This window comes from Recurvomyces mirabilis (assembly GCF_035927965.1).
Source record: "Recurvomyces mirabilis strain CCFEE 5264 chromosome Unknown scaffold_31, whole genome shotgun sequence".
Taxonomy (NCBI): Eukaryota; Fungi; Ascomycota; class Dothideomycetes; order Mycosphaerellales; family Teratosphaeriaceae; genus Recurvomyces; species Recurvomyces mirabilis.
In genome coordinates, this window is record NW_027041965.1 from 21785 (window position 1) to 37761 (window position 15977).

The following is a 15977-nucleotide window of genomic DNA, read 5'->3' on the forward strand; positions in this document are numbered from 1 at the left end:
CTCTTCCGCACATTCGTCATGAGCGTACCCAGCTGCTCATGGTACAGGCATGCCACTGCAATCTCCTCGCAGCTGCATGCAATGCAGTAAATTCAGCCATGTTCCAAGCGCCGAACTCCTCATGCTAGATATGTTCGACAGCCATGGAGGAAGCCTTCAAACGAAGAGGCTGCTCTCGTTATCACTGTACATCTTGATGATATCCGCCATCTTCTTCGACTCCTGGATGAAGTTGAGCGGGTTGGCATACTGCACTTGATAACGCACCCTATGATGGCAAAGTCAGCACAAACCTCTGTTGACGTGAAATACCGAGCCAAACATACCTCTGCTGATCCTGATAAGTATCCATCTTTGCCTTACACCTGAACGCAAAAGTCTTGCAGTTCGCATCAGCGAACGAGTCAGTGACCCGCCTCTCATCGCCCTCATCCCTCATCTGCATCAACTCGTTGGCCGTGATACCCATTACCTGCACGCCTACATCATTGAAACATTGCAGCCAGATCTGTCCGGTGTGATCCGACACGTTCACGGACATGATATACCGGTACTCAGGCCGATCCCACGTCTTCTCGCACTTCTCGCATCGCCACACGCCGGGATCAGTCTCAACAACTTTCTTGTTGCAATTATCCGTCTGGCAAGCAGGGTATGACACACTGTCTTGCTTGATGTAGATTACCGTCGCTTTGACTGAGAACCAGTCTGTGTCGTCACCCATGCCAAGATTCTCGTCGCGAACTTGGGCGATGGATTTGTAGGCATTGCGGTCCGAACTTCCGGCTGCTGTGGCAGTAGACATGGTGTTGGCGTGAGATTGGAATTGATCATTACGTCCACCTCCGACGTACCATCCTTTTAGTTTATGCGCCTCGTCGATGTCAGGATCGACGTTCATGGTGCCGGAGGAAAGGAGGGAAAGTGAACGGCCGCCAAAATCGGAGACCTTGACACCCTTGAACGCAATGACAGACTCTGGCTGAGCCTCGAAGTTCTCTGCTGTCTTGCCCCAAATTGTGAGTCGTGCGTTGTAGCCAGTGTCATCCACAAGAGTGAGCTCGCGTTTACTGTACGGCTTCGCGCTCGTTTTGCCCACAATCTCAGAGACCTCTCCAGCTTCTGACAGCACGCCGATACAATCGATTGTATTGTCCTTCTCCACCGTCTGCAAGTCCGCGAGCGACGTGAAGTTGTAGCGGACTTGTGGCACACCCTCCATATCTTCCGCCTTCTCAATTTGCGTGTCTCGCTCGAAGGTAAGTTCGTAGTCATTGTTAAGGTTCGAGAACTGCTTCTTCGCGAGTTGTACTTTGCAAGGGCTAGAGACATAGTAGACGCCGCCTTCTTGCAGCAGCTCGTAGAAGGAGTCTACCGCGTCGTTGAAGCCTGTCGCACGGATCTCGCCGGAGTCGTCTAGGAAGTTGACGCTGAAGAGCTTGCCCTCGCCGTTCTTGTTGTGCCACGTCTTGATGTCTCCCTTGTGTGTACACCGTGCCTTGATCGTCCATCGATGTGCATAAGGTGAGAGAGCTTCGATCGGGTGGATGTTGCCGTGTGAGCCACCGTTCGATGCGCCGTTGGTGCGCGAAGGTAGCGATTGTTGCTGCTGCTGCTGTGGCTGTTTATTGCCATACATACTGTTGCCCGAGATATTGCCAGGCTGTGGCTTGACATCCTGCTCTACCTTGCCACCTGCCTCCATAGCTACTGGCTGCCCAAGCTTTTCCGGCTCACCATACTCTTGCAGGATGTCGAGGTCGAGGATGATCATGATATTCTTGTCCTTGACGAAGTTGATCTGGTATTGCTTGATGCGGCAAATGCTGCCTTTCTTCAGCAGGTCGTCATGCATGACCGAGTTCATTTCTATCGTCAGATCACATTAGCACATAACCATGCCCTAGCAGCAAGATTTGTACTTACGCTGCGCCAGCATGCATTGTATGAAATTGACACTGTCGTTCATCACCACCCGATACCTCTCCTGATTCTGCTGGCTGGCCATGGGCTTGATCTGCACGCATTGCAAGACTGGGTTGTCGACTTGTATGCCTTCATTGATCTGTGCCAGAGCTCCCGCGCTCACAGCGCCTTGTGCGTCCGCCATTGTCATGTCTTCGTATTCGTCCGACGTGGGTGTCAGTATCTTCTCGCCTTCACTGCTAAAGGAAGTGTTGTGTGGCGGAATATTCTTTGACGCCTTCAAGGCAAACGCGTTGATAGAATCCCCGCGACGCGCCAGAACGTCCGAGCTCGCGATAAAGTGCTTTGTCATGTTGGTGGCCAACGATAACGGAGTGAAATGAACAGGAAAGCTATATGCTGCGAGTGCATGAAAATATGATCAGACTCCGGCCGTATGCTACATAGTAGACTGCTATATACGTTCACATCAATCATCAAAAACAACCCCGCCATCATTTTTCGAACATGTATGAGATCTGCCGCTCGTCCTTCCTCTGCAGAAACTTCATTGGACTGAAGCTGTCCTGCTGCCTGTCCGCCCTCACACCACGGAGCCACGGAATAAGAAAGACCCTTTTTCCCAGGCCATATCCGGGGGCTGGACCGGTCATGCGCCATCGTATGTGTTCACAACCATAAGGTACACCCAATGCCAATGAATTTCCTATTGCCTATCATTTGTGTTCAAGCCGAGTCGTGATTCGAGCGAGCTGTGTTTGTGCTTGTGCTTTGGAGCGCTCAGCACATCTGCCTCTTGATCAGGATCTGCCGCCTCTGCTCCGCTTCTCTGATGATCTCTGCGCATAATCTGAGACTAGGCGCCAAGTGTGCCAACCTCTCTGCTTCAGCGACGACCTCTGTGAAGATAGCGTCCATCTGGTGCTCCGGAGGCAGCAAAGCACTCAACGGTGGGCATAGTGTTGCTGCCATGAGAAGTAGTGCCTGACTCATGATACTGAGAGCGCCTTGCCACAGGTATGGCAGATGTCCTTCATGATGAGCCGAAAGCTGCTCCAGCTGTCTGATACAGGCTTCGAGACACTTGCGGCATGCGTCTTGCACGCCCGGCTCGTTGGCCAGTGATTCATCCCCAAGTACTGCTTGGATGTACGGTCGATAGATGATGGTTCGGCAAGCAAAGTACCGCAGTCTGAGCACCGTCTGCACAGAGTCACGAGCTTGAAGCCGCTCACGTGGGAACTTGACCGGTGCTGGCAAGTTCTCATACCATTGCTTGAGCTGGAAATCGAGCTCCGTCACAACAGGATCCAGTGATGCCAATGAGAAGGAGGCTGACATCTTATTCGTGTGCAGCAGATGTGATACACCGTAGATGAGGTGAGAGACACGATTCAGGAGTCGTCTTAGCGCGATCTCGGCCAGGAAGTACCACAAGTCATCGCTTCCCGGCGGCTCTTCTCCTGATGGATCGGCATCGAACGGAAAGCTTCGTGGCAATCGCATGCCATCCTCATGTTGTGCGATGCCGGAATGAGGTAGGTCGAGCTCTGCCAGCAAGTCCGACTCGATCATGATGGTGTTCCAGAATACCCTATCACTAAGCTCACGCAAGTGCTGCGGTATGCCATGAGGTGATTGTAGAAGTAGTTGCTGCTTCATCGAGGAGTTGCACAACATGTTCCATGCCTCCAGTGGTCGGACGATGTACATCAGATATGCTGCTGCCAGGATGTGGCATTGGGCACTGATCACATCGTTACGTATCATGAGTCCAGGCAGGATGTTCCAAGCCGCAGCAAAGAAACTCATGCCTGGAGGATTCTGTCCGTGGGGCAGTTGTGAGATGCTGAGGCCAGAGAAGGCAGCCTCTCCCAGTGCAAGCACCAGAAGCACAATACAACTCTCCACGCCTCCTCGAAAGCGCTGAGACGTTGCGCAGCGATAGTAGTGTGACCACTGGTATGGGTCAACGACTGCATACCATACATTTGCGCGCTCGAAGAACGCAATGGCGTAGGAGTTGATGTTGCTGAAATCGAGCGAGAAGGAGCGACCGAAGTTCAGCGGTTCTCGTGACATCTCGAGCTGGACAAGTACAGATGGATCGCACTGCTGTGACACCAGATTCTTGATGACTGGCCATTGCAGCAGATGCAATGCTGGCGTCGTGTGTTGTTTTGGAATGGTTGAGATGTTAGCTGACCATGTCCCCACGCCATTGAGTGCAACGCCTTGGCTCGTGGGTCCACCTGTCTTCTTGGCGAGGAAGTCGTCCGAGGCAGTGTTGCTAGTCGCTGGAGAGATCGGGACCATTGCGTTCGCGCTGCTTGGAGACAACGATCCATTTAAGCCTGTGTGTAGCAGGCCTTCAATCCGTGCAAGTTGTTCCAGTATCAGCTTGTCGCCAGCGTCAAGCTTGATACCAGGCTCTCGGTAGACACAGTCGGCGCCTAGCTCGGTGCAGAGTCGACATTTCGGTTTGTTGCCATCACAGCGAGATTTCCTGCTTCGACAGATCTCGCATGCGATTGTTGCACGACGCCGTGGATAGTCCAGGGTATCCTGGGTGAAGCGCTTGAGGTGAGCCAGCTCGGGCGGATCCATTGCGTCCGCAGAGTCGCTGCAATTTTCGCCGTTCGGGTCTCCACTCTGGCTGAGTGAGGCTTTCCTGTCGTAACTACTGCGTGCTCTCTTAGCCACAGGTCTCTCTTGCCTGTGAGTAGTAGAAGTTTCCGACATTGCGCTGCGATCAGTGGCAAGTTTAGGGAGGGCCATCATGGGCTTTTTGCTGCTCTCGTCAGATGCTGAACGAGGTGCCTCAGGGTTGATTGGCGCTGAGACTGCCGCCATCGACGCGCTCGCGGTCATCAGCGATCCGTCAATATTGTGTTGAGTGGGCCTGTGCAGACGACGCAGCCTTCGCCAATGAACCTGGAGGCTTTATCAGACCAGGGTGAGCAGGGCATAGTCCAGGAACCCTTCGATTGCGCGATTTCTAGAAGCTGCACGGAAGGGTGTCAAGCTCGGCGTGGATCGCTTGACACCTGCAGCAGCGCAGTCGCCTGAGCTAGGACTCCAGGTGGTTTAATATGCGCCATGAGAGGTCGAGGGCAGCATCATGGGATTCGTGTCAGCAGCCACGGACACTGGTGGCCCACCTACATTTTACCAAGCCAACCACGATACGGAAGCGGTTAATGTCGAAGGCTGATCGAGGTGCTTGCTATGCACGCAATCTGCCCGTACGCTACGGACCTGGGGTGAGCGGGGGATGCAGGGCACTGTACAAATAGCCTGCCGTCCTCGAGATGTTCCGTCTCTACCCGTGCGTGCCTTGCTCTGCCAGATCTGCTTTTCACATCACCTCACATGCACGTGGTGTAAAGGGAAATGCCGAGAGCTTCGCAAGAATGTTGCGTATGTGGCACTCTAGGCAGTGTGCTTGCTCTGAGGCTGCTGGCAAGAAATACAGGAGCAGACGGTGAAATCTTCGCTAAGAGGTGGATGGCCCATGTAATATTTGCACGAATCTCGGGCATTCGGAAGCCTGCTAGAGGACGATTTTGTCGTGTCCCGGACTGGCTCCAAGCGCAGCGGCAGTAACCGACTCCCGCTGCGGCGGATCCTGCATCGATCGAGGTGCTTGGCATCATCTTTTTTTTTTTGAGAAGGTGAAGAACCGAAAGTCTGATTGTCGCCCAGAGTCTGCAGCGACTGCTCCATCGATCTATTGCCGCTGAAATGTCAAAACGATCGCTCGAGGACAGTGAGGCAGTAGATGTCAGCAAGGAGGCCAGGAGGGAGGCGAAGAGACTGAAGAAGGGGGGCAAGATCAAGTCGGGCGAAACTTCTGCGAGAGCGCAACCAGATCTTGTCGCCACCACCGACTCCGGGCCACTGTCGAAGGAGGAGCGAAGGGCATCGAAGAAGGCTAAGAAGGAGGCTGCCAAAGCTGATTTGGCCGAATCTGCTGCCACCTCGACTGCCGCAGCCAGCGAGGACACCGAAGCAGACGCCAAGGCAGCGCGGAAGGCAGCTCGGAAAGCTGCGAAGGTCGAGCAGGCGAGCGAAGCAACATCAACGAGCAATGGACATTCGTCGGAGGCAAGCAACGGTCTTGCTTACAACCAGGACCCTGCACTGAGTGCATTACCACAAGCAGAAATTGATACATTCGTCGCCGAGAAGCAGCTTGCGATCGAAGACCCCAAGAAGCAACTTTACCGTCCAATCACCAACTTTAAATATCTACCTGTGGACGAAGCACAACGAGCACCTTTTGCGAAGTTCGAATCTCCGACGCCCATTCAAGCTGCTTGCTGGCCGTATCTTTTGGCAGGTCGAGATGTTGTCGGTGTTGCAGAGACAGGTTCTGGCAAGACGCTTGCATTTGGTGTGCCATGCATTCGCTTCATAGCAAGCCTACCTAAATCGCAGCGCAACGGCATCAAGGCATGCATTGTCAGTCCAACAAGAGAATTAGCCATGCAGATTTACGAGCAATTGGTCAAGCAAGGCGAGTCTGCAGGTGTCAAGGTGACGTGCGTTTACGGCGGCACGGTCAAGGATGAACAGCGAAAGACGCTCAAGGGTACACATGTGATTGTCGCAACTCCTGGTCGGTTGAACGATTTCGTACAAGAAGGCTCGATAGATCTGTCTGGTGCACGCTATGTCGTGTTGGACGAGGCAGACCGTATGCTTGACAAGGGCTTTGAAGACGAAGTGCGCAAAATCATCTCGGCTACTGCTCCATCTGGACGACAAACGCTCATGTTCACTGCTACTTGGCCGCCATCCGTGCGAGAGCTGGCCGATACTTTCATGTCCGAGCCAGTCAAGGTCACTATTGGCGACAACGCATCTGGCGAGCTGCGCGCGAACACGCGAATTGTGCAAGAAGTCGAAGTGATGACGCAGTTCGACAAGCAGAACCGCCTCCTCGAGTTGCTCAAGCAATACCAATCTGGCAAGAACAAGAACGATCGTATCCTTGTTTTCTGCTTATACAAGAAGGAAGCTACACGAGTGGAGGAGACTATACGGCGTCGAGGGTTCAATGTAGCTGGCATTCACGGCGACTTGAACCAGCAGAAACGCACAGAGAGCTTGGCAGCATTCAAAGCTGGTAGTGTGCCAGTACTGGTCGCCACAGATGTCGCAGCCCGTGGCCTCGATATCCCTGCTGTGAAGCATGTGATCAACGTCACATTCCCACTTACCGTTGAAGACTATGTGCATCGTATTGGAAGGACGGGCAGAGCCGGACAAGATGGACATGCGTACACGATGTTCACCGACGCCGAGAAAGGTCTGGCTGGCGCACTGATCAACGTACTGAAGAGTGCGAACCAGTCGGTACCCGAGGAGCTGATGAAATTTGGTACCACGGTCAAAAAGAAGGGCCACGATGCATACGGCGCGTTCTACAAGGACACGGGAGACATGAAGAAGGCAACGAAGATCACTTTCGACTAGTTGACATGTATACTTTATAGAGGTAGACTGTGCACTGCATTTCTCGGGCACGAATTTGATCTGTAATGCGCAGCATCCCCGAGCGGTGCCTTATAGACGGCGATCGTTCCTGCTCGGCGCCCACTTTATCGTGTACACTCTTCTTCCCTTTTGCATCAAGTTCCCTCCAAGTTTCATCTCTACGACCTTTCAGACGCAAACACCCACAACGATCTGGCCAAAAGTGACACGGACCCTACCTCCACAATATGTGTCACCGAGTGACTTGCGGGACGTGTCGTAAGTGTACCTGTCAATCCGGCCCACTACTCCGTAACACATGAGTACTTGCGATCTCGTACACTGGGCTGACGTCGATCATCTGTACCTAGACGGAGCGACTTGGACCGGATGTGGGGCTCACGTACCTGGCGTACTTGACAACATACCCTCGAATGAATGGTGTACATGCGAGGCTAGAGTAGTCAAAGATGGCAAAGAGTACCCTGCTGCAGGTAGGCTTCGAGATCTGACTTGCTGTACATCGGCTTCCCCTATCTCGCACGGCTGATAAAATGCGTCTCAGGGTCGATTTTCGGGTCAATCAAGGCGGCATTTGGCTTTGGAGGACCTGCTGCTGCCAAGGGGAAGGAGGAGTTGTGAGCACTGCATTCGTGTGTATCGCTTCTGAATTGGCCTGGTGTTCTTCGCCATTCCATGATCGACCACGTTCGAGTCTATACTTTGAGTGTCTAATGATATGAACTCTTGTCGTGTCAGGCTTGTGCACTCCTGTAACACTTCGCGGTCATAGTGCAGTATGCACTCATCAATCGATGGCGCAACGGGGCCGAAAGAGCTGCAGAGCGAAAATCATCTGACAGACCTCGACCACTCCACCCATTGTTCTACTGTCTTCCAGCCGAGAACATCACTTTCTTGCATGAGGAAGGGAAAATCTCGCCTCGAGTAATGCTCTGACATAGCGGTGTATAGTAAGGTCTGGAGAGCTTCGTGCTTGTGGACGGTCTAATAATCAGCACTGCGCCACGATGCCATGAATAGCTGACATGTCGAGCACAGCTTACGATGCGGCCACATTTTCGCTGCTGCCCTTAGGAGCCGCGTATGTCCGAAGCATCTCACGCCACGGATCTGAAGAATGAGGTGAAGTGATTGCAGGGTAATGTTACTGCAGCCATCCAGCCATGCGGCAGCCACGAGCAACTCTGCGGTGAGGTGAGACGACGTAAGATCGGAATGCTTTAACATGTCTTGCGTCCTTCAGATCGTGACAGTTTACCACCCAAAGCGTTCCTTTCAAGACCAATACCCAGCCTTCTTTCATTTTGAGCCTCTGGGAGATTCCGCCGCGCCGGACGACTACAGGACCCTATCGACCATGGAACAATCACCCGCTGTGTGTATCACGCTGCTGACAGATCTGGAATCGACGGTGAAGAGACACTGCTCCTTGTGTTCGTTCTTCCATGAGGACGGTACTACAGCTTGTAGCCACACAACGAGGAAGGCTACGGCACTATGGGCGCCATCTGTGCTATCTGATTCATCTTTCTACACCGCTCGGAGCTCAGAAACAACGCTATACGCAAGTAGATATCGAACTTCTGATTTCGCCATTACCTCACGGACTGCGATCCCAACTCGACCCAGCCTACGTAGAAAGATGTCACCGACAGAAGTCTCCCTACGGGAACTCAGAGCCAAGCATGAGCGGCAGTCTTATATGCGGACGAAGCAGAGCGATGAGCAGTTGCAGCAGCTCTATGAGTCTCAAATCATGACATACCTCAACCGATCCGTCCTCGACCTGGACAGAATTGTGGAGTGATTTGAGATGCAATCGGAACGCCATATCAAGATCTGCCGGCCATAGGCGGCATCGCATGCAAGGAGGGCACATGAAGTCCGATCAGTCACCAAAGGTAGCGCACTGCTCTGGGTTCGGCGAGGAGTTTCTGCTCTCAGCTAAGGCATCATGGTGGTCATGAAGTCACAGGCGCGCCGAGTCGTCGTTGCGGTGCGTCACCATCAGTCATCATGATTCGACGATACTCAAACACGATATGATACCCAGAAATGTACATATACATTACAACTGCAGACCCATCCCACTCAGCCATAGACAAATGTAGGCGGGTCTGTACCCACGAATATGACCAGCGCTGCAGCGTACGCTGCCGTAACCAGACATATTCGATCTGGCGCAAGGTCGCTAACTAGTGCGATGCCTAACGCAAACACAAGCGCAAATGCACATGTTGATACTATGCGTACCAGTGCTCCGGCGATGAGTTTCATGATGAGATATGGAGCGAGCAGAGCCAGACACCCAAGGAAGGACATGAGGAGTCGCTTCGTCTTCTGCATGGATGGTGATGCTCGTTTCGTAAACCCAAGTCTGTTTGCTTCCACTCGTGGCGACCGCTTCTTGGGGTCACTCCATGCCAGGCCAACCTCCTCGAGTAGTCTGCGGTCCATGGGCTTGGTTGTTGACATTAGGAATGGATCGGCCGCGCGACCCTTCAGCGCAGATGATTCCATGTACTCTAGGTCTCGGATAATTTCACCTACGTATAAGGTCAGTCTGTTGCTCGCAAATTTGTACCCTCAAAAGCCTACAGTATTCATGCAGCGTCTCTCGAATGCCTATCTCCATCCATGCCCCCTTTTCTCCTATTGCCTTGACCTGCTCGACAAGCTTCTGCTGGATGACATGCTGGCTCATGCGTTGCAAAGTCGTCAGGTCCAGTACACCATCGGTAGAGTCCTTGAATCGATGCGACGACTTCAGGTCGTATAATAGGTCTGGTTTCCCAGCCTCGAAAACACGCTCTGCGAAGGTCGAAGACTGTAGTTTGTTCTTGTGTTGGATCAGAGACGTCAGGGATCTCATGCCGTCCACTGGGCTCTGTGGGTATGGCATATTTCTTGCGGCGTCCAGTATGTCCGTCGATCTTTGCATGGATGGTCGGTATGTCGGCGCTGGGGATGGCAGTTCTGCGTAGCTCGGTTCGTTCAGCATCTTGGGCTCCACGGCCTTTTGCGCGAAGATAGGTATGTGTGCGCTGGATCGACGTCTTGATGTGTATGCAGCAGAGCGGTCTTCTGGCGAAACAACACTTGACCGATTTCCGGATACTAAAACACTTGTCCGACTGATAGGTAGGTGGGCACTTGTCCGACTACCAGGCCTGTGTATACTGTTCCGACTTGCAGATCTGTGGGTACTCAAGCGGCTGCCAGGAGAACCTTCGTTCCAATAATTAGACCGATGAAATTGAGCCAACTCGGAAAGGTCGTCACTGGATCTCCGCCGGCCGATGTTTCGGTCTGTGGAGTCGATGCTGTCGGACTGCGAGGGGCGCGAGAAGTTGCGGCTGTGAGTTCTGGTTCTTGACATCTGTCGCGAAAGACGTTTGCCAGAAATGCCGAAATTGTCCACGCTGCGACTTTGTCGACATCGTGGCCTGCCGTCCTTGTCTAGATCGGGCTCGAGACTGCTGCTGGGCGAGGTCGACATCGTGGGGTCGAAATGGCCACAAGGAGACTGGAGCCAGAAGTAAGACAGGTGACTCAAAGGTAATCCGCAACAAAGTCTGATCGCCAGAGAGCAGATACTATACAATGCAGCATCTGGTACGCTTGCATCCCTCACAATAGAGCCCTGCTAACCAGACCTTCTCGTTCTGTCGCAAATCATCCCTGATTTACGACTACTGTGGTTGGCTGCTTGCCGCTCCCTGCAAGCCCTGTACCAGGAGACGATGGAGCATAGGTGCTTGATCCGGAGATAGTTTCGTACAATTCCAAAGATGGCGTTTTGCATCCGGTTAGTGGTGTACATTCCTGTCTCAAATCACACCCACTTGGCCCTTTCACCCTCACGCCGCGACACAACGGCGTCTGAGCTTCGGAGCAATTTGTCGCGGCTTCGCTAGCATGAAGTCAAAAGACTCGTACACGATCTTCCAAGATGTCTCATTTCGCCAATGTGCCAAGTATCTTGATGAGAGGATCGTTGGTCGGTTGGCGTTCGTTATGCAAAGCCTTAGCTGAACAAAATACATTTGTGTGCTTCTGCGCTTGTAGTTCGAATTCAAGGCCCAAGAAGGTGGTTGATTCTGTCAGGGTCTGCGGCAGCGTACCGCTTTTCGCGAGACCCGGGGCGGCTCCTCCACACGATGCTAAAATAGGTGGTTGCATGGCCTACGAGACTCGTTCGCGATTATTAGTAGTGCTCGTAGCATCTGTGTTTCGTCTTGGTTGCACTTCTGACAATTGGCAGCCTAGACCTAGCACCACTCTATCTGCCGAAGTCGCTATAGACCACATCTCCAGGTCGGATGACCGGTATTGATATGTCATGTGACCTTCGACAATCACTTATTCATACCACGGCGTTTGGAGAGATATACCGCGACTCCGGGAGCCCACCTGCGCACATGATATGTCTCTCGTGCGTGATATGTAACTCATAGAAACCGGCCAGCCAGGCGATGATCAGAACTGGCTCATTATCAGACTGAAATCCCAGCCATTGCCGACTCTCGTATACGATTGGAAATCGTTTTGGCCTCGATCTTCAACCCATCACGTAAGGCTCATAGTTACGGACGATCAAACAGATGCTCGGAAGAGGAATGATATCGTCAGCAGCATTGAAGCAGCCTAGGATATGGTACATATGATCTTGCCCTTGGTCTGAAGGAGAGGTCAGTTTTGTTCTCTACTTGTGAAAAGAGCCATTCTTGACGGCGTACCTTATTGGACTCCATCAGTCGATGTGCGTCCTGGATCTGCTCCCACGGGAAGACCTTCTCGATCAGAATCTTGAACGAACCATCCACGAATTTTGGTAACGCATGATCATGCAGAGAGTCACGGAGCTTGCCTTGGTATGTCTCGTCCCTGCTTCGTAGCCCACTGCCTTCGATCCTCAAACGCTTACGGAAGAAATTGCCGAAGTCAGGCTGTGCCATTTCCGGTGTCAACTTCATGCCGCTCAGCGATGCCCTAAACACGCCGGTCAGATCCCTTCCGATGTTGCCTGCGTCACAACTCACAAATTGACGATTCTGCCATCCCTCGCAATACACTCCAGATTGCCGGCGAAAGTCGCAGGTCCTATGAAGTCCACGATGATATCGACACCCTTTCCATCTGTTGCCTTCAGCACTTCCTGTGACCAGTTTGTGGTTTCAGTGTTGTAAGCCGCGGTTGCACCCAGTTCCTTGACACAGAAATCGACCTTATCATCACTCCGAGCAGTGGCGAACACCCTGGATGCATCGTTCCCTTTGCTCAACTGCTGCCCAGATATGCTGACTGCGGAGGCTCCTGCATGCCATAACACAGACTTACCAGGCTCGAATTCACCGATGAGGAAGAGTGCTTGCGTGGCTGTGATCCAAGTCTCCGGAATACCAGCACATTGTTCATGGGTCAAGTTTTCAGGCTTATGCATGAGCATGTGCGTGCTTACGGCGATGTATTCAGCATAAGCGCCTCCGTATGCGAGGCCGAAAACAGCGTCGCCTTTCTTGAAGCCCGTTTCTCCTTCACTAGCAATATCTTCGATGGTACCAGAGAATTCTACTCCCATAGTTGCTGGAGCTTGCGGTGGTAAAGGATAAAGGCCTTCCCTTTGCATTAGATCCATTCTGTTCAGACCAAAAGCCTTAACCTTGACCAGAGCTTTCGCATGGTCAATTTTTGGTAGTGCTATGTCGTTCATGAACATGCTCTCGATCGGGCCTTTGCCATTCTTGATATCTATGGGCAGTCAGCAACTCTCTTTCTGACATGCCAACTCGATCTTTGCATACCGATTGCACGCATGGTTGCCATGATCGCTGCACGTCTTCACCCCTCAAATAGTCCGTTACTTTGACGTTAAGGGAGAGTGTCGATGCCAGATGTGCGGGCAAAGCGAATTTCTCGCCAGTGCAAGCAATGTCATGAAGGTCGTCGACTACCAAGCATGATGCTTTGCAATCGGTTTTCTAATTCATTAGTAAGTGGGGTTTTATGACGAAAGGCAGAGGAAGTGGGGCTATTAATGCGGGCACAATTTACATTATCGCTCATTCAGTATTTGTGCAGTCCCTGTTTGATTTCGAGAGTTATTTGGTGGGTAGCAATATGCATGGTAGCACACAAGTTCGATCCATGACCGAGACACAGACATACTCAGGCACGCCACATGTCTCCCTTCACAAGATCGCTTCTTGAGACATATCCACTGGCACGTTTGACGAGCCTCACTTTCTCAATGCATACCAGGAAGTACAATAGCAGTGCGAGCAGGCGACTGCACTAGATTGAGCATGTTGATTACGATAGCCATGACGTCGAGTCGAGCGAGCCGCACCGTTGCCACAGCTTGCACTATGCATCCCTCTACCTGTCGACGCTCCATGAGGATAGCTCAATCGCCATGGGGGCCGTCGGTGAGCACCTGCCACTGTCGGCTCTAACGCGAAGCTCGTCAGCTGGCGTGGCGACCATTTGTGACCAGCTTGCGCTGCGAGAGGGCTCAAAGCGGATGTACAGTACAAGGAGCGCGGTCATTGTCGTAAGTGAGCTCCAAGGAGTCAAGTCGTTCTACGATCCCATCTCGTGATAAGCGTGATGAAGCGCAGATGGATAGAACCTGTGCGCCGGCCGATATGCTAGCTCCCAATTATCGGGTGTGAATCGAATCGAGCATCCCAACAAGCTCTCGGTATTACATTACTGTCAGTGCGGATGCCGTCAGTCTAGCCAGTATAAATTGATCTCCCGTGGTGGGCTGATGGTTTGCGTACGTAGCACGTGTTCGCTCGCGGCCGTATATAGCAGTCTCACCAACCATGGTGAATAAGTATTGTCGACATGCGTTGCCCGAAGACAGGCGCTGTGGCTCACCAGCACCATGGCAAACGAACTCATCAAGATGCGGTCTGATAGGTCAGATTTCACCTCAAGCTCGTCTCTGCTTGTCAGGTACGGCAATATCAACAGCTGATATTCCTTGCTTCCACATTTGTCTGAGGCGCACACATTGTGTCACCCTGTCCACGCAGTCCCGAATGGCGGTGAGCTTGTCCACGAGGTGATGAACTCTGGCAGCTGGTTCTTAAAGGTGATTGGCAAGTATTTTGCGAATCGCGCGATGATTGTAGCAGAAGCTCTCCGTCTCCGTTGGGTAGGCGACCTCCCAAGGACGATGTTGATGCTCGTATTGACGCGTAGCCGATGCCGTGCAACAGATGACGGCAGCAGTCGTAGCTTATTTCATGCATTTTTCAAGTCTGACGACAGGACAATAATGTTCATGACGATGATGCCAGCGTACCTCAAAAGTCGTAGGCGGTCAAGGATCGACCATAAGGCGCAGTGAAGTGAAGCATATCTAGGTCGCGGTCGCTACTGCGCTGCATGTCTCGGCGCGCTAGTCATCGAGAACAAGGTTTGCTTGGCGACGAGAAGATCTGCCCCTGTCGTCACGTCTTTTCCCAAGCGTGGTAGTACATCGTTTCCACCGCATCAGCCAAAGCGCACAGCGATTGCGATGTTTGTCGTGCTCGCTCACGCACATTGACGTCGCCGCCTACGTACTGCAAGTGCTCAAGGGTCCTCCATGCACAAACCCGCCCACTCTACCTTACGCATCTCGGATCGCGGCATACGGGTGTCAGGATGGACCTCAATATAGCCAGGCAGATATGCACAAATGGCAGTATCGTTGTACCCATTGGAGGTGTTGGGCGTGTGCGATGGTTCCTAGACTGCATTGCAATCCTGCCACTTCGCTGTTCCCGCATGCTCTGCACACGATCATTTGCAGCGTTGAGGCAAGGCGAAGGTGAACTCTTCTACATAGTAACATCATCGCCGTCTGCAAGACTGGTCCACAACGTGCTTCACTTGCTTCTACTGCGTTTGCCCTCCCGCCGTCAACACCAGCACCAGACCCACGGGAACGGGTTGCCGACATCAATTGGTAGCACGTGGCGGTGACGATCCAGAGCTTTTGGAAATCCCGACATTCTTTACGCGCCATCTTCTCTGCCACTACACCTTGGCACCAAGAGGACTACCTGCACCTATGCTGAACCAGGCGATCACCGAGTTGTGGTCTGAAGAATAAACGCCTGCAAAATGTGGTTCGCCACACAAGCTCCCTCCAAGCTTCTTCTGGGCATCGTTCTTTCCATCGCTATCGTTCATATTGCGCCTTTGGCCACACACCAGGTCGAAGAAATTTCTGCTTCACCAGCGTTGGTGCATGTACGTCGTCAGAGCTCGTTCGAGGTCGTCACTGGCATTCAGCAATTCGGTATACAGCCTCGTCTGGAGATCCGGCAGCTCGAAAAGAACGTCGATCAATTCAACATCTACCTGCTTGGACTTGTGAAGTTCCAGGCCACGAACCAGTCCGATGAGCTCTCATACTACGACATCGCAGGCTAGTTCATACAATGTCATACGAGAACAAGTCACTGATCATGTACAGGTATCCATGGACGACCATATCAACCATGGGATGGCGTAGGACCTGGCGACGGTCCAGGTAATCCGGGCTT

At 52.5% G+C, this 15977-nt stretch overlaps 6 protein-coding genes across 6 annotated transcripts; 2 read left to right on the plus strand and 4 right to left on the minus strand.

Annotated features, from left to right (window-relative positions):
* Positions 1-156: 156 nt before the first annotated feature.
* RFA1 (Replication factor A protein 1) lies at positions 157-2278 on the minus strand (the record flags this gene model as incomplete). The annotated part of the gene is made up of 3 exons (XM_064842040.1): positions 157-268; positions 327-1869; positions 1927-2278. 3 exons carry the CDS (start codon positions 2276-2278, stop codon positions 157-159), a joined length of 2007 nt encoding a protein of 668 aa, XP_064690248.1.
* A 428-nt stretch (positions 2279-2706) lies between these two features.
* On the minus strand, positions 2707-4779 carry LTS14_009359 (uncharacterized protein; the record flags this gene model as incomplete). Its single annotated transcript, XM_064842041.1, has 1 exon — positions 2707-4779. One exon carries the CDS (start codon positions 4777-4779, stop codon positions 2707-2709), a length of 2073 nt encoding a protein of 690 aa, XP_064690249.1.
* An 891-nt stretch (positions 4780-5670) lies between these two features.
* Positions 5671-7407, plus strand: DBP3 (RNA-dependent ATPase; the record flags this gene model as incomplete). The annotated part of the gene is made up of 1 exon (XM_064842042.1): positions 5671-7407. The coding sequence occupies one exon, from the start codon at positions 5671-5673 to the stop codon at positions 7405-7407; it is 1737 nt and encodes a 578-aa protein (XP_064690250.1).
* Positions 7408-9522: 2115 nt separating this feature from the next.
* Positions 9523-10432, minus strand: LTS14_009361 (uncharacterized protein; the record flags this gene model as incomplete). Its single annotated transcript, XM_064842043.1, has 2 exons — positions 9523-9977; positions 10030-10432. 2 exons carry the CDS (start codon positions 10430-10432, stop codon positions 9523-9525), a joined length of 858 nt encoding a protein of 285 aa, XP_064690251.1.
* Positions 10433-12078: 1646 nt separating this feature from the next.
* On the minus strand, positions 12079-13257 carry LTS14_009362 (uncharacterized protein; the record flags this gene model as incomplete). The annotated part of the gene is made up of 4 exons (XM_064842044.1): positions 12079-12111; positions 12171-12423; positions 12474-13182; positions 13236-13257. The coding sequence occupies 4 exons, from the start codon at positions 13255-13257 to the stop codon at positions 12079-12081; spliced, it is 1017 nt and encodes a 338-aa protein (XP_064690252.1).
* Positions 13258-15552: 2295 nt separating this feature from the next.
* LTS14_009363 (uncharacterized protein) lies at positions 15553-15864 on the plus strand (the record flags this gene model as incomplete). Its single annotated transcript, XM_064842045.1, is given in 2 exon segments — positions 15553-15681; positions 15694-15864. 2 exon segments carry the CDS (start codon positions 15553-15555, stop codon positions 15862-15864), a joined length of 300 nt encoding a protein of 99 aa, XP_064690253.1.
* Between the last annotated feature and the right edge of the window lie 113 nt (positions 15865-15977).